General features: G+C 36.3%; 3 protein-coding genes across 26 annotated transcripts in view; all 3 read left to right on the forward strand.

Annotated features, from left to right (window-relative positions):
• ttn.1 (titin, tandem duplicate 1) overlaps positions 1-5,430 on the forward strand; it is a 140,013-nt gene extending 134,583 nt beyond the window's left edge. For 22 of the 23 annotated variants that reach the window (XM_058786720.1, XM_058786724.1, XM_058786732.1 and 19 more), the window contains 5 exons: positions 83-239; positions 2,237-2,733; positions 2,841-2,994; positions 3,668-3,952; positions 4,067-5,430. In XM_058786720.1, the coding sequence (XP_058642703.1) occupies positions 83-239; positions 2,237-2,733; positions 2,841-2,994; positions 3,668-3,952; positions 4,067-4,365 (1,392 nt within the window). In that variant the 3' untranslated portion in view covers positions 4,366-5,430. The remainder of the gene's footprint in view (positions 1-82; positions 240-2,236; positions 2,734-2,840; positions 2,995-3,667; positions 3,953-4,066) is intronic. The other variant, XM_058786727.1, reaches the window with a different exon arrangement.
• A 139-nt stretch (positions 5,431-5,569) lies between these two features.
• On the forward strand, positions 5,570-9,938 carry fkbp7 (FKBP prolyl isomerase 7). Its single transcript, XM_058786808.1, has 4 exons — positions 5,570-6,770; positions 6,999-7,150; positions 7,700-7,827; positions 7,955-9,938. Exons 1-4 carry the CDS (start codon positions 6,544-6,546, stop codon positions 8,114-8,116), a joined length of 669 nt encoding a protein of 222 aa, XP_058642791.1. The 5' UTR covers positions 5,570-6,543; the 3' UTR covers positions 8,117-9,938.
• Positions 9,939-20,135: 10,197 nt separating this feature from the next.
• Positions 20,136-20,631, forward strand: part of col5a2a (collagen, type V, alpha 2a) — a 30,660-nt gene continuing 30,164 nt past the window's right edge. For both annotated transcript variants that reach the window (XM_058786777.1, XM_058786776.1), the window contains exon 1: positions 20,136-20,354. In XM_058786777.1, coding sequence (XP_058642760.1) covers positions 20,261-20,354 — 94 coding nt within the window. In that variant the 5' untranslated portion in view covers positions 20,136-20,260. The remainder of the gene's footprint in view (positions 20,355-20,631) is intronic.

Below are 20,631 nucleotides of genomic sequence, written 5' to 3' on the forward strand. Positions count from 1 at the left end.
TATATATATATATATATATATATATATATATATATTATAATGAATGGATTTACTAAATTGAATTTTGACATTTTTCTCACAGACCCTCTCTCAAGGTGGAAAATATGAAGTCTTTGAAGAACATGATTCAGCACATCTTGAAATCTACGAAGGTGATGTCTCTGATAGTGGAGTATACACATGTACAGCCAAAAACAGAGCTGGATCTGTTACTACAAACTGCACTGTTACTGTTCAAGGTATTGTAATGCTCAATTTAGCACTCAAAATAGATTATGATTTTAGTAAGTATAATTTTGTGCAAATTTGCATATACACTGAACAAAATTATAAACGCAAAACTTATGTTTTTGCCCCCATTTTTCATGAGCTGAACTCAAAGATCTAAGACTTTTTCTATGTACACAAAAGGCCCATTTCTCTCAAATATTGTTCACAAATCTGTCTAAATCTGTGTTAGTGAGCACTTCTCCTTTGCCGAGATAATCCATCCACCTCACAGGTGTGGCATATCAAGATGCTGATTAGACAGCATGATTGTTGCACAGGTGTGCCTTAGGCTGGCCACAATAAAAGGCCACTCTAAAATGTACAGTTTTATCACACAGCACAATGCCCTAGATGTCTCAAGTTTTGAAGGAGCGTGCAATTGGCATGCTGACTGCAGGAATGTCCACCAGAGCTGTTGCCCGTGAATTGAATGTTCATTTCTCTACCATAAGCCGTCTCCAAAGGCGTTTCAGAGAATTTGGCAGTACATCCAACCGGCCTCACAACCGCAGACCACGTGTAACCACACCAGCCCTGGACCTCCACATCTAGCATCTTCACCTCCAAGATCGTCTGAGACCAGCCACCCGGACAGCTGCTGCAACAATTGGTTTGCATAACCAATGAATTTCTGCACAAACTGTCAGAAACTGTCTCAGGGAAGCTCATCTGCATGCTCGTCGTCCTCATCGGGGTTTCGACCTGACTGCAGTTCGTCGTCGTAACCGACTTGAGTGGGCAAATGCTCACATTCGATGGTGTCTGGCACTTTGGAGAGGTGTTCTCTTCGCGGATGAATCCCGGTTTTCACTGTACAGGGCAGATGGCAGACAGTGTGTATGGCGTTGTGTGGGTGAGCGGTTTGCTGATGTCAGTGTATGTCATGTATGTAAGAACACGTCTAATTATAACTGATTATCACTGCTCACCACTCAAGCTAACAAAATCTAACAATTCCTTTTACAAATGGGACTATGTTCTTTTGATCTTTTTGACTTTATTGGACTGCATTTTGACCTACTGAATTTAACTACCTCAGTAATAACATAAATGAATTTGTAGTTGGCATAGTGATAACATGTTAACAGCATGAATTTTCAAGGATATAAATATCCAAACCATTTTTACTACCCATTAGCCATGAATCACATTGTTTGATTCATTTAACAAAAATGTTTGAGAATGAAGTCAACGTTGTGGATCGAGTGGCCCATGGTGGCGGTGGGGTTATGGTATGGGCAGGCGTATGTTATGGACAACAAACACAGGTGCATTTTATTGATGGCATTTTAAATGCACAGAGATACTGTGACGAGATCCTGAGGCCCATTGTTGTGCCATTCATCCATGACCATCACCTCATGTTGCAGCATGATAATGCACGGCCCCATGTTGCAAGGATCTGTACACAATTCCTGGAAGCTGAAAACATCCCAGTTCTTGCATGGCCAGCATACTCACCGGACATGTCACCCATTGAGCATGTTTGGGATGCTCTGGATCGGCGAATACGACAGTGTGCTCCAGTTCCTGCCAATATCCAGCAACTTCGCACAGCCATTGAAGAGGAGTGGGCCAACATTCCACAGGCCACAATCAACAACCTGATCAACTCTATGCGAAGGAGATGTGTTGCACTGCGTGAGGCAAATGGTGGTCACACCAGATATTGACTGGTTTTCGGACCCCCTGGTTTTCGGACACCTGTGCAATAATCATGCTGTCTAATCAGCATTTTGATATGCCACACCTGTGAGGTGGATGGAGTATCTCGGCAAAGGAGAAGTGCTCACTAACAGATTTAGATAGATTTGAGAGAAATAGGCCTTTTGTGTACATAGAAAAAGTCTTCGATCTTTGAGTTCAGCTCATGAAAAATGGGGGCAAAAACAAAAGTGTTGCGTTTATAATTTTGTTCAGTGTACAATTGTACTTTAATAAAAATGAACTACTCTTTCTGCTACAGCACGGACAACGACAGTTGCCATGGAACGAAAAGCAGAGATGACAGAGCAAATAGTGAAAAAGGAGACTGCCTATGAGGAAGTGCAGTCCTTTACAGAAATTAAAGCGTCAAAAACCCAAATGACGATGAGTCAAGGTCAGACTGTTACACTACGAGCAAACATCCCTGAAGCCTCTGATGTGAAATGGATCCTGAATGGAGCCCAGCTATCAAACTCAGAGGACTACAGATACGGTGTGTCAGGAAATGATCACACCCTGACAATTAAAAGCATCAGCCACCATGACCAGGGAATTCTCACATGTGAGGCCAAAACTGAACATGGTGTAGTCAAGTGCCAGTTTGACATGACCGTCAGTGCAATGCGCTCAAATGCACCAAGTTTCCTTGTGCAACCACACTCAAAGAATGTAAACGAGGGACAAAATGTCACATTTACATGCGAAATCACTGGTGAACCTTCTCCTGAAATTGAGTGGCTCAAGGATAATTCGGTTGTGAGTAGCTTGTCATTATATTTCCGGGGAAGAAAAAAAAAACAGTCTATTTGTTTTCCCTCATAGCAGTCTGTTAACATTATTTGAATTTCCCTTCATCTTTGCAGATATCTATTACATCTAACATGAAATTGAGCCGGTCTAAGAATGTTTACACACTTGAGATTCACAATGCTACCATTGAAGACAGCGGAAAATACACAGTGAAAGCAAAGAACAAATTTGGACAGTGCTCTGCAACAGCATCACTGAATGTACTCAGTAAGTGATCTCTTTCTAAAAAAAAAAAAACTAACACTCTATAGTAACCTAGTATGAGCATCCTGTCCATTGCATAAAATGCATGATCAAAACAAATATGTATGTCATGTATGTAAGAACACATGTCTAATTATAACTGATTATCACTGCTCACCACTCAAGCTAACAAAATCTAACAATTACTTTTACAAATGGAACTGTTCTTTTGATCTTTTTGACTTTGTTGGACTGCATTTTGACCTACTGAATTTAACTACCTCAGTACAAAATAAAAAGGCACCAAATAACATAGTGATAACATGTTAACAGCATGAATTTTCAAGGATATAAATATCCAAACCATTTTTACCACCCATTAGCCATGCATCACATTGTTTGATCCATTTAACAAAAATGTTTGAGAATGAAGTCAAAATAGTCAAAAGACTGTATTTTTTGTATTTGTATTACCAAATGAATTTCCTTAAAGGTACGATCTGGAAGTGGTGCAACTGGAGCATTATTTATTTTAGTAATACCAATGCTATCAAAAATGTTCCAGTATACTTTACATTAAATATGCCCAAATGTTTTAAACAGGAAACAGAGACCAGTTACACCATTTGAATTGCCTCTTGCACCTTTTTATGAATTAAACTGCATCAATGACATGGTATTTGCTGTACTCTCACAGCTCTGGTTGAGGAACCTGCCAAAATGATAATTGTGGAGAAAGCCTCTGATGCTACAAGCATGCAGGGCAGTTATTCTGCCAAGCATGCGGTTTCAAAAATGCAAGAGACATCCTTCAGCAGTTCCAGCATGGCTGAGGTTAAATTTGAGAGCATGTCAGCGTCTAGCATGACCTCCATGACTTCTGAAAGTATGATAGCTATGAGCTCCAGCAGTATGATGGCAATGTCCAGTCACTCGCATGTTGAGGGGTCATCCATCAAAGCCATTTCTCATGGCCGCAAAGGTGAGATGGAAAGTCTGTGCATCTTTGCCAAAAAACATTTACAGTTCAACAAACCCGATATCGGCAGAGCTATATCAGCATAATAACAGATTCATTTGTTTGTCCTCTCACCAGGTATACCACCAAAGATTGAGGCTGCTCCTCAAGATATCAGTATTGAGTCAGGGAAGGTCCTGACTGTAGCCTGTGCTTTCACTGGAGACCCAACCCCTTGCATAGAATGGTCACATTCAGGGAAGACACTGTCCAGCAAGGAGGAGAGTGGACGATTGCAGATTGATACTTCTCAAGATGTCACCACTCTTGTTATAAGTGGAGTGAAAGAGACTGATGCTGGTGCATACACCTTAAAACTTTTTAACGAGTTTGGATTTGATACCACTACTGTCAATGTCAGGATTCGATCAATGTAAAAAAAAAAAAAAAAAAAATTATATAATAGCAATACAGTCCTCACCCAATTTCCCTCATTCAAATCCTTTTTATTTATAGAATGAGAAAAAAAAAATACTCTGTTCTTGTAAATATGAACTATTTTTTTTTTTTTTACCAAACTTGACATTAATTTATGCCAAACTAGACTAAAGTCTAAAGTTGTTATAAAATGTGCCATATTGGATAATTATGATCAGAAGTTCAGCACCATTTTGTGACATGTACATAATGTATATAGCCGAATTTACCGGTTATGGAAAATGTATGAATTGTTATTTATGACAATATTAACAAATGAAACAAATGGAACTAAATGTTTAACAGGAGAAAGTTTCACATGGAACGAATACCCTGTTAAACCTGAAACGAAACAAAACTATGTGCCTCAACAATAAGTTGAAGTCTTAAGATTGCCTCAACAGGTAGAGAGGCTCCCTGTTGAAGTTAACTAAAATCAGAGAGACAAAGTTATACACTGTACAATTGTGCGTGCAGTAATGCAGTACACACTAATTTATGACTTGAACATAAGACCTTGAGTGCTGTTTGCATTACCCTCATGTAAGCAGGGCGACTAGGCCTTGTGTTCAGACTGATGAAGTCATACCGCCATTTTAATGACAAGCTCAATGTGCGAGCGGCCTGCACAATGAGTTAATGATAATGTTTGTGCACAGTTTCTGGCAACGGACTGTTTGAATTTTGATTTTATGAAAGTAACATCACCTGGCCATTCATTGTAAAATCAATTCAAGTGCTTCTTTGCAGAAGCTGTGCCAACTCTTGGAGGATTGCTAGGTTATATTTTGTGTGTTTGTGTGTGTGTTAGCATTAGAATTTCACTTTGTCAGCAGCCAGGGTATCCATCAAGTAATGTACCACAGAGACTTCATGTGCTGTGAAAAGAAAAGAAAAAATACATGGATGTAATACCCTGCACATTGATTTATTAGAACTAATTTATGTAGTTGTACCCATATATTCAGCCTCCTTGAGTTTTATGAATTACTGATTTAATAAAGCATGTTTTCAGCACCATAAAATGTTTGCCTGTTTTCCATAAACGAATGCTATTTCATTTCATATTTGATGTATGCATTATGGTTACTCGGTCTTTGAATAATATCTTCATGTCTTCATAGTTGATTTAAACAGCAAATTTAGTTTTTATTGACAGCAGGTTCAGTTTTATCTGATTTCGGCCAATATCGTTTAAGAGGATAATCTGCTTGAATCAGTAACATATTATTCGTTCTGATTTGAAATAGAAGAGCAGCAGCATTGCCAAGTTTCATGCACTATATAAAATGCATTTTAAAGGGTAAACAAACCCATAAAATAATGTTCACCTGATGTCTAGTAACAACTAAAGGGAATTTATCTTTCTCTTATTTTACCCACACAAAAATACTTGTAAAGTTGACATCCTGCAGCGTAACATGCTCTATTTAAAACAGTATCTTAATTATGTCATGATTATTCCTACAGTAATTCTAGAATTGCTATAATTCCTATTTGCTGTGAGGCGACTGATTATATATACACATACCATTCGTACAGTTTAGCCTACAGCCATCTGAATCTATTCTAAATCTAGAAATAGTGTTAGATTTATTTCTGATCACAATTTTCTTTTCAAATGTTTCCTCCTCAAAAGTAGGGTAGAGTCGGGGAAAACGCTCTCCGGCTTCGAGTATGAGTAAAACACACTGCACGATAATGTTATTTAGCGCTCCATTATGTTCACCTCGCCTACTTTTGGATACTAATAAAACGTCAGGTCATGCATAGACTGTCTCTTTTAATTTAAATCGAGATTCACACTGGCTCTTGAAAAGCTCACACTTACCCGAAACCAAGTGCGGGACACGAATTTAGGTTTTATAAAGTTTTATTAAAAGTCACCCGCGTGTTCTACGCACAGTCCTGTAGCCTACTAAAGAACAAACTGCTAATTAAATAAACGAAATCCTAAATGTTGGCTATAATTTTTCTAAACTGTTCAGTTTGCCTAGCTTCAACAAAAAACAAACAAACAAAACTCGCGTGGATATTTAAACCTACATTAACACCCCACCCCAAAAGTGAAGTGCGAAATTTGAGTACTGGGCGGCACTGCCGCGTCAGCTGTCCGGCCCCCATCGCCACGCCGACAGATGTGCAAGATGGCCCAGCGGTTTACATTTTACTTTTGTTTGATTTTGTCTCTGCAAACCCTCAATCCCTTTATCGTAGTGATTCGGGCAATTGAATCAAATCAAGATATTAAAATTGAGGTTACGTTTCTGCCAGAAAACTGCAGCCAGAAAGCCAAGAGAGGAGACATGCTGAATGCTCATTACGATGGATATCTAGCTAAAGATGGATCTCAGTTCTATTGCAGGTAAGCGAATTTTTACGAATGAAGTTGTTGTATTCAACAACAGGCTATTTAATACAGGTTATATTTATCTTCTTTGAGGGTGTGTGTGTGTGAGAGAGAGAGAGAGAGAGAGAGAGAGCGAGAGAGTTGTAAACAGTGTATTTAGAATTTAATCGCGTTGTAGATAAACACTGAAGTTCTTTTATTTCCAGACAATGCCAAGTAAAGCTGTTCGTATTTATTTTCTAGTCGTTCGACAAAAACGGGTCACCCACACTGGTTTGTGTTAGGCGTTGGAGATGTTATTAAGGGCCTCGATTTAGGGCTGGACGGCATGTGTCCCGGTGAGAAGAGAAAAGTAACAGTTCCTCCATCCCTGGCATACGGCGAGAAAGGAAAAGGTAGGTCTTTTCACTTCAAATACGTAGAGAAACTAATACAGTCCCTTACACAGGTGGCGCTGTTTTCCTTTTTTTATTTTTTTATTTGAGTAAAGTTTGTTGTTGTTTTTAATTTCCATTGATTTTGACAGTATTTTAAATTAACTTTCTTGTTTTTTCCCCTATAAATGGAATATTTTTTAAGATTATTTATTAAAAGTCCAACTTAGAAATTTGAATAAAATTATTTGTCATCTTGCTGATAAATTATGTCCTAGATAATTAACATCACATTGCATTATGCTTAACAGTAAAATATTTTTTTCTAACCAATATTATAGGATATATTACAAAAATATTGTCAATTAAGTTCACATTTTCTTGTTTAAAGCGTTTCACGGTGATTCCAAAGCAGCTTAATGAAATTACCACCACACAACAATACAACATTTAAAGAAAAGAAAGTTTTCTCTTCCACAGATCGCTAATTTAAATCTCAGTTAATTATGAAAAAAAAAAAAAAGGTTTAAGATTTAAACCATTAACAATCACCTTTCTGTGATGGAATAGGTCCTGTACCACCAAATTCAACAGTGATCTTTGAGGTGGAGCTGTTGCACATAACCAGAGGACCACGCAGCATAGAAGCCTTCAAACAAATTGACGTTGACAATGACAAGGCCTTGACAAAAGAAGAGGTAATAGACATCAGTTAATGTATGTTAATTGTTGTATCAGGAATTTACTTTTGCATACCTAATTTTTAATTTATTCATTATTATTGTTTTTTTATTTTATTTACATATTGTCATTTTGGATTTACAGATTAAGGAGTACTTGAAAATGGAAGCAAAGAAGTTAAATACACAGAAAGATGAATCCTATTTTGATGATGTTGTGGCAGATGTGTTCCATAAGAATGATCACAATGCTGATGGGACCTTATCACTAAAGGAGTACAATGTTTATGGCCATGATGAACTATAAACACTACTAGAAAGACATTTTTATGCAGCAGGTGCACTGGATATTGTCTACAAGACTTCAAATTGTAGAGTTGATCAAGGATTTCGCTTTGATGAACACCACTAAATTTTGAATAAAGTTGACTTAAATACTAACTTGTACTAATGCAAAAAACCTAATAGGGCATAAAAAAAATGCTTTTTCAAAACTGTTCAGACCTTTTTTCAAAATGCTGGCACCTGCTTAAATATATCTTAATGTTCTTCACGCTAAGAAAAAAATATTCTTTAAAGAACTGTTCAAATATAGGTTCTTTGGGGGACCAAAAATGGGTTTTCTATGGGATCGCTGCAAAAATCTACTTTATTTTGAACAGTGTAAACAACCTAGTTTTTTTTAACACAGCACATAGTGATAAACTTTACACACATTTGCAATTATTTATAGACCCAATATAATCCATATCGGTCAACCACTATTTACAACCAGACAATTCAGGCATTTGAACTTAAGGATTGCATTTACAGCTCTGTTTAAATCATTATCTTATTAAATGCTGTCTTTACATTGTATAATGTTGAAAAATACCACTTAATTACTTGAACAGCATTTTCTAAACAAAATGCATTTGCCATGTGTTTGCCTAAGTAAATATATAGTCACCCGTTGTGAAATAATAAAGAAGGTTCCATGACACATGGTTCGCATGTTTCCATAAGGGGGGAAAAAAAGGCACATTTCATTGACCATTTTAAAACTGGAAATTAGTTTAACCATAGTCATTCAAATCTTGCTATACCCATTAAGAACACCAGGTGGCTCTCTGATACAACTGTTTAAAGTGGTTGAATGCACTTTTCTTGAAACTACTTAAAAAAATTTGATGAAATTTAGTTTAATACAGATAAAAATATCATAATAATGAAAAACAAGTGGCCTGATTTTTTGATTGGTGAATTTGTAATAGAAATAAGGAACAATCTATTTGGTGGGGAGAATTACAGTGTTTTATGATTTATAGACAAACATTATATGCTAAGAACATGTACAGTAAGCATGCATTTGAACCATTACACATGCATTTCCCAAACAACCAGAGGTAAAATATATATATATATATATATATATATATATATATATATTAAATGAGGCTCTATCATGCAGAGAGCTGACATTTTTGAGCACAGACACAAAACTTGGTTTTCGTGTAAAACTCTGACTCCCTCAACTCCCCCGCATGCCAAAAGTGACGTAAACCATGTCCGTGCCAATATTCAGAGCAGATCCAGACAGTGGAGGGAGAGGAGTTAGAAGAAGAGGTTGAAATGACTGTTTTACTTTCAATGTAAATTGTACAATTTCAGACAAGTCATAGCGGTTTTACCAAAGCTTTAAAACAAATCACCACTGGAGCATGCATTGAATTTGAGCTAAAATCTGAAGACGGAAAAAAGAACAACTCATCCTTTCCTGAAACAGCAGTTTCAACACTGGCATTCTAGTATTCTTTATGCCTTTGACTGTTAAAGTAGGGCTTTGACAGACAGATGTCTTATGTGACGTAAGTACTAGCTAGGCTTAGGATGGGATGGATGTCCAGTGGTTTTGCCTTTAGGCCTTGGTGATTACAGGACTACCAGAAAGAGTGCTGTTTACAGACCACTAGGTACAGTTCTCACCAAAACAATCATTTGTGTTACACTGTTCTTCACCCATGTCAAGTTCCCATCATTTTGTTAGCTGATGTTTGATTGCTGCAAGAGTTTATATCATCGCTATACATTTAATTGTGTGTATATGTGTAGAATGTATTGCCTGACTTCTGACATAAATTATCCCACAAAACGCCAATAAAATGACTGTTATAGTTGCATGAATTTTAACAAAGCTGCTTTGTCTGAAACTGAAATGCATTTATTGTGCTCTTGACAAAGCAGTCTCAGCATTAAGAGAAAATGAAGCTCTTTATGAAATCTGATGCTTTTCCCTGCCCTCCTATTTATAAAAAAAAAAAAAAAAAAAACGAGGGCATTTTCCAATGATGGACAAAAAGATTTCAAAACTACCACCTCTCCCTTACATTCCCTGTCCCCAGTCATTTATAATAAAACACTGCATAAATTACACAATATTATAGGATATCATGGTATAGCGATCAACAAGGGTACTAAAACATACATGACCAAAGTCTGCTGTGAAGGCTGTTCTGCTCCCCTTAATGGGAAAAAAGAAACAGAAAGTAAGCTTCCTTTGGGCATGTCAAACTGCAGTTGAGTTATTGTTGCAAATCATCCCCATTCTGTATGTATTTAATTAATTATAATTTTTTTAATTGTCAGTCTATGTTACAACTAAAAAAATAAAAATTAAGTTCCAAAAATCCAAAGAGCAACTGACAGACACATATAATGTTTTTGTGCAGAAATGTGATCACAAAAGACAAATAAAATTCTGAAACAGCTCGAACACAGAACATAGAGTTGAATTGGGAATAAGAAGGCAAAGCATACCGAATAACCAGAGAAACAGTGACACAACAGCACAAACAACATCTGCATAAAGTCAAGCCAAATTCCAATCCCAAGAGTTCACATACTGCAGCACTCTTGAACAGCAAATGGCAATACCACAACACTGAAGAGAACATGTTTAATCCATTCAGTCTCTTCAGAATGCAATACACCATAAATCCATTTCCAACTTTTTCTATTAACTGGTTTTACAATTTCCATCTGTCCTCTTATGTTTGCTGTGTTTATTCTGGTCTTAAAGCATTTCTCTCCTTTTTTGGCACGTTCTGTTTGGATCACCAAAGTTGTTCTACATCAATGTTATTGCATGGGCCCAAGATTTGTCTGCATCCTGTTGTTTTCATAAACAACAGCAGCATGTAGGTGTTTGATAGTTTACACGTGTCTTATTTTTACACATGTAAGCCGTTTATCAAGTCGGCACGTTCAGACTTGACAGGTCTGCACTTTATGAGGATGGCAACAGAAAGAACCCCTGAATAAACACCTAACCAGACGTGTTTACATGGGAGGACGGCCTAGAGAGATGTAAGACGATCTGAATAAATATAACATTTTGTTCTGCAGTGATACAAATGTGTCTCCTCTTTCATTATCCTTGTTTGTTATGGGTAAATATAATTGGAGAGTGAAAATGTGAATGATTTGAAAATGATTCATTAGAAATGTTGGAAATATTTTTTTTACAAATCCTGTAAAGAAATCCTCTATGGATTCTTATGCAAGTTTGCATGCAAAACAGCATTTAAATTGCATACATTCTGTGAAATCTCCACTGAAGAATGTAAGTCAAACGAGGTTTGGAACATGAGAATGCTATTACAGAATGACACACAAAATCTATTCACATCATATAGGTGCAAAACAACTACTTTAAGATATATATACATGTCTGATTTAGCATTTAAACAACTTTCTCAAGCCAACAGCAAGTCCTCACTTCTTCCAGAAAACAGTTCAATTAGACAAGCAACACGTAGCCAATGTGGAGAACAGATCTGAGCACTGAGGTCATACATATCCTATTCATCATGGCTTTAGCATTTCCCTTTCACACACTAAAGACCCAGCTCCCTTTACAGCAACCCCCCAGACAGAATCACTGCTTTACATCTGCATTTCTCACTATGCTTCTCAAACCACGAAAAAACTGTTGTTTGATTTGTATAAAAAGCTTCAAAAAGAAAAGGATGTAAAACAAATATATTTTGTGAACACTGAACAAGTACTTGACATGAGTATGGGAGTTTTTGAGTAGATTTTGTTACTTTAGTGAAGAAAATGAACTTATGCCAAGCACTGGCAGTTTTGAGAGAAACTAGAAACATGTGTCTCTTCTCAATTCTGCAATGGTTTCACTAACCAATGGCGCTTTTTATTAGAGGAGGAGGAGGATAAGGAGAGCAATACATGATCCCAGTATTAGAAATGGCGGCTTAGATCCATAAACACAAACACTGAAACATGTAATTTCTTGATATGCCACGTAACAACTTTTCTCTCATGAATGCTATTTGAATTGTGAGGGAGTATATAAAGCAAAAAGAAGTAATGCAAATGTATGTTATTTTATATGCAATAAAGTTAGACATTTGGTTGTTCCAGGCTCCCTGAATTGAGGGAACATAACATGCAGAGCTGCAAGTAGCAACACACATATGCTAACAACGGGCCAAAAAAATAATGCTATGCTTGGCTGTCATTACTCAGCTAACAGCTAGTTGAAAGAAAACTTGCTTGGGGCTATCTTTTATCCTGGTTCTGCCATCAATCAGCCACATAAAGAATAATATAGACACATTTTTGAATGAATCAACTTTCTCTGCAGAGACATGCAATGTGTTTAAGCATGTAATAATCAATTTCAAGAGCTGTAATAAAAAAATCAGCAGTCAGAATAACGTAGTGTGACATCAGATTGAATGATCTAGTGTTTAAAGATGTCAAAATTATTTTTTTCTTTCTTTCTCCATGTAAGATTTCTTAAGATAAAACGGCAAATGCCAGTGTTGACCCAGGAATGTTTACATAAGGCTATCATAGGTTTTATGCTTTTAAACTTTTTAGCAGCACTGAAGTTATCAATCACACCCCCACAATGGGACAGGCAAGAGACCATCTACACTAACCACACATTCCTGTAATGGAGGGGGAGGGGCGTGACTACTGCTGGAGGTGGACACTAGGACAAGTCTTTTAACATGACATCAGCAGCATGACTAGGAGTTTTATAAAAGATTAAATTGTTTTACCATTTGTCTGTAGCAATGTGACCCTGAAATCTGAGTTTAATTTTGTTCAAATGCCATTGTTTAGTTTTTGCAAAAATTTGAGCCCAGGAATTTCTCAAAACAAAAAAGTATAGTAAAAATATGAATTGCTTTATGTACTGCATATAACACATTTTTGAAAACATAAAACAAGAATAATCACAGTATACGTTTATTGTAAAAGCCAAGCTGATTTATTCCATCACAAAATTATTTTATTATTTGAAACTCTTTGTTCTATAAAATGATTACATAAAATTATAACAGTAAATCAAGTAAAATAATTAAATATCCTTAAATAAAGCATTAGATTGGTGACCTATTTGGTTGGTCCACATGGAAATGCCATAAATTACTTTTGCTCATGAGCAAACCAGCAAACTCAGGTTCAGAAAATGTGGTTTATGTTCTGAGACTGACCTGTTAGTCATAACTCTTGTAAGCATTTAAGTGTGCGACACACTATTTTGTCTACCTCAAAAAGCATGCATACTTCCAAAACCACCTGTGTGCACTTCTATAATTGACCAAGATAAAAACTGCAGGAAGGCAAAATGTGAATCTGAATATTGTTCATTTGAGTCTTTCATCCCCCCAGGAGAATTTCTATACTAAAACCATTTTGAAGCGTCACCCCTGACCTTAGCCCTCCCCTGTTTTACGAAGCTCTGGAAAATCATGCACTCCATGGCGGTCCCCTTTTGGAGCCTCCTAGCCAAACTGTCTGGAAAGTAAACAAATGTCTCAGCCCCACATTCAAGTAGACGACCACCATCCTCCCCCCAAGATATCCCAGCAGTGAGTCATATATCCAGCCGTCTTGCATTTGCTAACATTTTCCAGTAGGTGCAAATCATTTCCCCTGACCAAGAAAAACCAATTTCATTTGTGGTTCCTGAGTTAGAAGCACAAACCTCAAAAGAGTCCTCCCCCTATTTTTCCTTTCTACTAGCACTGCATGGGTCTCCAACAAAAAGTATGGGTACCTTATGCTTTACCCAATTTATTCAACAGCTTTCTCACTTTTAAGTGATTACATTTTTACTTATCATTGATTAATCCAAACTAGGTTCATTAACAACACCCTGTAGCTGACTTTAGCTTATTCTTATTTCATTGTAGACAACTTTTGTTATCTACATCTATCTATCTATCTATTTAAGGCCCATATGTTTTAGTGGAGTGGTAATTTGTTCTGGAGGTAGTCATCATTAAAACATGGCTGAAGGGCAAAAGCAAATGGAGGGAATACTCTAGCACGATGCTCAAGACTTATACAGCTTTGGGTTAGGCATGCTTAAAGATATTATTTTACTTTATTCTATCTGAGGCTGTAGGCCTATGTGTAATATATGTCCTCTCGCATTTATGAACTTGAAAACATTATTATGTGGAAGATTCAAGATTCATCTGACAGTCCATAGATGAGTTCACCCACAAAATGAACATGCTAAAAATGTACTCACCCTCAGGCATCCAAGATGTAGAGTTTGTTACTTCATCAGAACAGATTTGGAGAAAATTAGCGTTACAACACTTGTTCAACAATAGATCCTCTGCAGTGAATGGGTGTTGTCCAAGCAGTTGATAAAAACATCAAAATAATAATCAATCCACATGACTTCAGTCAATAAATGTCTTGTGAAGTAAAAAGCTGTGTTTGTATGTAAGAAAAAAAAAAAATTAATTGAGACATAAAAGTGATTTAGAGTGTGCTGAATTTGGAGCACTATTGGTTTAGACACTTATCCACTAACTTTTATATCAGCCAAAAAATGTGTATTTTTGAAAATAGAAGTGTGTAATTAATTTGTTACTGTTTTACATTCATTCATGTTTTTCTTATTTTCAAGATATCTTGAATTTTTTAAAGAACATTTTTAAAGAGCAGTTTATTGTAAGACTCTTTATGGTTTAATTGTTTTTTGTATTTATGTTTGTAAATGTTATTTACAAGCATTAAAACTTTGGACTGGATCACCAAAGGTGCATCTAACAGCATGTTAGAGGTTAGAGTAAGTGTTTATATACTGTATACACAGTTGCTGTATTTTCTATAAATGCTAGATATATAACCTCCAGTTCAAAGGAATAAACTGAAGAATACATCAGGTGAAGAATACATACACAAGACATTAAAGGCCACTCTATGTGGAAACCTTCTCACATGCCATGCTGAAAGTTCATGCATGGAAAATACAGACAACCATATAACAGGAACTTCCTCAACTACATGTGGTGGCAACATGTTTCTGGAAACAAACTAGTGTCCCAGTAGACCTGGCAGACTGCAGATCATAGGATCAAAGTTATCGGTCATTTAGTAATCAGTTAATCAGTAATGAGACCAATGTACTTAAATTGTACAAATCTACAAATTCATGATTTTATTTTTTATCCATAAAAACATGTTTGGTAAACATTTGTACCTTGACTGGACAATCTGCATGTTTTGTGTTTCCGTTGCTTATTTGTGCTTTGATTGGATGCAGACCTATCTAGTGAAGATGATTTTAGCAGGAAAACATGGCTCAAGGTTTAACATTGTAAGGATCATCACAGCTTTGCCTGGGGATCTCCACCATGTGCAGAAATAGTTAGCGCTGGCTAGCAGAGCATAGTATGTGGGAGGTTTTAAGCAGGAAGAAGTCTCTGTTCAACTTATATTTCAGTTGCAGAGATCCTCTGACAATAGTACATTCCCCCTGCTGGGGTAAAAGTGATTGGTACAAATCAGAAAAACATATCCGAGCAAAGAAAGGGAAAATCAGAAATGGGCATGAAGGTTAGGGCTTTGTTCAGTCTTTAAATGTGAGCAATTTATGTCAGAAAGTACAAATAAACAAAAAAACAATTTATATAACATATGACAAAATGATACAGAGTGTGTTTTCCTTTGAATTATTTATCTTAATTTCTTTCTTTCTTTTGTACACAAATACTTTCATGAGAAAACTAGGTTAAAAATACAAAGACAATGGAGGTTTTGGGAAATATTCATTTTTGAGTTGTGGTGCAGCAGTCTAAGAAGACAATTTCATTTTATACTGGAGTATAAGCACTGGCTGGAAAATTTGTTTATAGCTGTATTTGGCAGCTGTTTCCTTGGAGATCTAAACCATACTAATTATTTCCATTCTCTGTGAGCCTTTGCAGTGGGTCAAAAGCTACCTTGATTAAAGTTGATCAAACAGCACCACCAGCATGTCTCTGCAAGGTTATGTTATTTTATTTCATGTGCATTTACATTTTTTAACATACTGTACAAAAGTGCACTAAAACATGATTTATAAGGGACTGCAACAGATCTGAAATACAAAGTCAAGACAATGAGCAGACTATATATAGAGTTGTGGGGGATTTTTAAAAAGCAATTCATGTGAGGTCACAGTGAGGTTAGGTGAATTTTGAAGAGGCTTGTCTTTAAGTTTTTAATAATAATGCTGTCACTAGAACAATAATAACAATAAAATGCAGTGTGTGTGTCAGTACAGATGATAATCAACTTCTGACACAAATTGCATACCAGACAAGATCTCAGTTTATTCCACATTTCAAAAGCATGAAAAAAGCCTTTAGTTTTATTAACTCGTGCTTCTTGTTTGGAAAAATATGTCTCTGTAATAGAATCACAACTCATTTTTCATAAAACAGGATCTTGGAAGGATATTTCAACTGTCAGGGTAATGTAATATTTTCCTGATATCTATGGTTTTCGTTCTTCATTAAACTGTGCACAGAGTAAATTTTGTGGAAAACATTTAATTGATGATAGCGCACATAAAATTAGTTTAGTCTCTGGAGTACAGAAACAAATATTTGTGTGTTCTATTTTAAAACAAAAAAGCTGGAAAGCTGATTTTTATTCTTCTTCGATCACATTCTTCTTCTATCATTCTATCACAAGCCTTGAATTTTCCCTCAAAGACCAAAGTACCAATATCACATTCAGTGTTTCTATGTTCTGTCTATTTACTTGGGGAAAGTGAACACAAAAAACAAGCCAGTACAAGTCAGTATCTGGCCATTCTCCAGACAAGACATTCCTTTGAATAAATCAGTCATTGTATTTGAGTGGGTGGTGCAATAAAGAGTTCAGCATTTGTCACCATTTTCAATGCCTTTCATCACAGTCACTAAAGCGTGTATCTCCTGCTGAGAAATGAGAGAGCAATTTGTAGTTTTAATAAATATTAAATGCATTTGAGTTTTCACTTCACTAATTCGCATTTCAATAGAAATATAGTTAAAACATTTGAAAACACTAACTTTGGTCATCCAGCACTGCCCCTCTTCAAAGCGAGTATTAGGATTGTAAGCATTTCACAATCTGTTGCCAAAAGTGCTTATCATATTGCATATTACTACATTTAATTAAGTTTTCAAAAGCAGTTTGCACATTTTCATTTTTTTGTGCGTGAATACTACCATTCAAAAGTTTGGGGTTTCTTATTGAAAAGTCTCTAACGCTCACCAAAGCTGCATGTATTTGACCAAAAATACAGCTAAGTGTTTTCTATTTTAATGTATTTTAAAATGTAATGTATTCCTGTGTTGGCAGCTATATATTCAGCAGTCATTACTCCAGTCTTCAGTGTCACGTGATCCTTCAGAAATCATTCTAACACAGCGATTAGGTGCTTAAGAAAATATGAAAAGCAAGAAAAATGTACAGCAAGTGTGGTTGTCTTCTGTGTGGTGTGTGATTTAATATTGAGTATTTATATTGTGATTTAATATTAATATTAATAATATTAATATTTGTAGATTTTTTTCAGCATTCTTTGATGAATAGAAAGTTCGAACAACATTTGTTTGAATTTTTGTAGCAATGTAAACATTATCACTGTTACACTGTTAGTTTAGTAGTAGTATATATATTTGTGATGACTTGTTGACACTGTGTTGAAAGAAATCACACACCACACAGAAGACAACCACACTTGCTGTATATTTTACAGACACACATCCCAAAGCAGCAGACTTCTGGTGTGGTTGAATATACTGAGCAGATTTCTTCCATGCCAGTGGATCCAAAGCAGCCAGACATGAGCACAAGCAAGCAAGGAAAGCACTATAACTCATTGCAATGTCTGCCCCTACAGCTTTTACCTTCCTCTGGGCTACATTCTCTTATGACCCAATACTTGGCAGCCTATTGTAACAGTGTGGAAAAAGGCCTCCCATTCCTGTTTTTGGCGTGAGAGTTCTGCTTCTTGCAAGCAATGTTACAGTGGTTTGGAAAGGCTATTGGCCACTCCATTGGGCTGGGCTACATGAGAAGAGCCTCCTTGCGACTGCCCACCCCCTCCTCACCTCTGCTCCTCCGTGCCGTACAAGCATTGAAGATGGAGAGTAAATCAAGTGCCTGAAGAACATGGCTCACAGCTGTTTCCTCCCCTTTCCATCAGAAGTTCTTAAAAGACTGAAGAGGATTCAAACACAACATTAGTCAAGCATTATTTTGAATACCTTAAGTCCTCTGGTTCACCTCATTCGAGATATTCTCATATTTAGAGTATCATAGCTGATTTTTCTCCCGAAAGGTGGAAAATATTTCCAGTACACGTGAACAGCTTTTGTTTTACATCAAGAAAACCTTTCAAGTTGGATTTTCATTACATACCACTTGACATTTAGAATCAATTTCCTCATGAATGCTAGTTAACTAGAAGCTTAGTTTGGCAATGAGTTCAAATTAGTCATAACATGACTAATTCAAATACAACTTCAACTGTGTCCCAGAACTGCACCGTCTGCCAAAATGGCTCAGATGAGATGAGGGAGTGAAAATAAGAAGCTAATCAGTAGTGAAAATACTTATTTTTCATAAAATGTATTTCAGCAAATTACTATCTGCTTTTCTCACAACTTAGTTATTTTTAGTAACCAGCATATCCATCTTTATGCATCATCCATATATACCCGAATATTTGATATTTGTATATAGTTGTAAGCAATTTCAGCTGTTTTGCTAACTTCCTCTAGAATTAGACCACCCTACACCAATTCAACATGCCCCCTCACTAAAACCCTGCCCTCTGAACACATGTCAGCCAACCTGACGTCAGACCAGTAAAAAGCAGGGTGAATTTTCTGATTGGCTAAAATGCACAGGCCAATTATCGGACCCCTATTGTAGTCTAAAGGTGTCACAGCTACAGATGGGATTCTCAGGACATCTAAATTAGTGATATCTTTCAGGTAGTAGAGAAATTAAAACACATTCACAACATTCAAGTAGATTAATTACAATATATAAAGCATGGCTACAGAAATTGCCAATTGTGGCACGGAGCAGTAAATATATTAATTCATAATTTAACTTACATTTATTATAGCTCTTCACATTGTGACACAATTTAATCAAATACGCCCAGACAACCTGGGGGTGTACATTATACTAAAAATGACAGTTTTCTTCTACTTTATAGCACTATATACAATTTTATTGGATTTAAAATCAAATAAAATACTTTTTTCTTGCAATAATTACAGAACAGAGCAAAACCTGACACTATACAGACAAATAAAGGATTCAGCCAAACCACATGTAAGATCTTGGTCATCTTTTACATAAATGTTTGTGTTCGTGAGGGAATTCATAGTAACATACCCATGTGTGGAGCATGTGAAATATGCTTAATAAAATGTGAAACTGGACAAGTCAGTGGAACTGTAGAAGATTTCTGACCAGCAAATGGAATGTTTGGCTTGTCCCATTGTCTAGTATTTACCACCGTGACAATGAAGAACGGGCAACAATGAATTTAAACTCCTTTAAAACAGCAGAAAATAAGTTGCTCTTTAACCAAAGTATACCTTTCGCCATGGTCTTTCCTTCTTGTTTTCCTACTAGGGGTTTAAATCTGTCATCTGCAACCCAAGACAAATGGGACACAAACTCTTTTCTTGTTCCCTTGTAAAAAAGAGCCTATGAGCAACAGCAGTAAAGTCAGTGCAGTTAAGACGGTGATAAAGCCAGTTTACTGTCCTTCTTAGCAACTAATCCAAACAGACTTTATCAGTGAATGATAACCAAAAACAAAGAATTACTGTTACTGCATACAATATTAGCAAAGAACAAACTATCTTTAAAGAATAGTAATGAAGAACATGCAGTGTAATTCAACAGAGCCCGAGTGGATGCTTATGAGAGAGCACTGACAAAAGGGGGAGGAAAATTAGGGTTGGCAGCATTCTTCTTACTTAAAGGCTGTTAAAAAAGAGGCAGCAGAGAGTGGGGCTGGGTCTGATTGCTGCTCTGAGCAGGAAAAACCTCAGTCTGTCTTCATGGTGAAGCGATAACCTGGACTCTTTTTTCCCTTCTTACTTTGCACACAAGAACAGCTCATGTCTTTGATATGGGCATGATGATCTTTCAGCCTTATAGGACTGTCCTGTTTCTGGCTTTATCTGTGGCTTTTTTACAATTTGTGAAATGCCAAGACGAAGGTGGTAAGTTGCTGTTTATTCATGAAGCTAATTGTTCTGATGCTAAAGCTGATGCTTTTGATTATATTATTATTATTGTTGTTATTTTTAACAAAGAGGTTTACTAAAGATGGTTTTAAAGGCTTGAATATAAAGCTGCTTTAATGTAAAGTTAATTGAAAAAAATTGGAGCTTAATTTTAAAGGATGTTGGAGAATTGGTTGTACTTTTGACCAGAACGTATCTCTAATTATGCCATAAGTTTGGGACTTGACTGTACTTTTGACCAGCAAGTTTTACT

The sequence above is a fragment of the Onychostoma macrolepis genome, chromosome 09 (genome assembly GCF_012432095.1).
Source record: "Onychostoma macrolepis isolate SWU-2019 chromosome 09, ASM1243209v1, whole genome shotgun sequence".
NCBI classification, from domain to species: domain Eukaryota; kingdom Metazoa; phylum Chordata; class Actinopteri; order Cypriniformes; family Cyprinidae; genus Onychostoma; species Onychostoma macrolepis.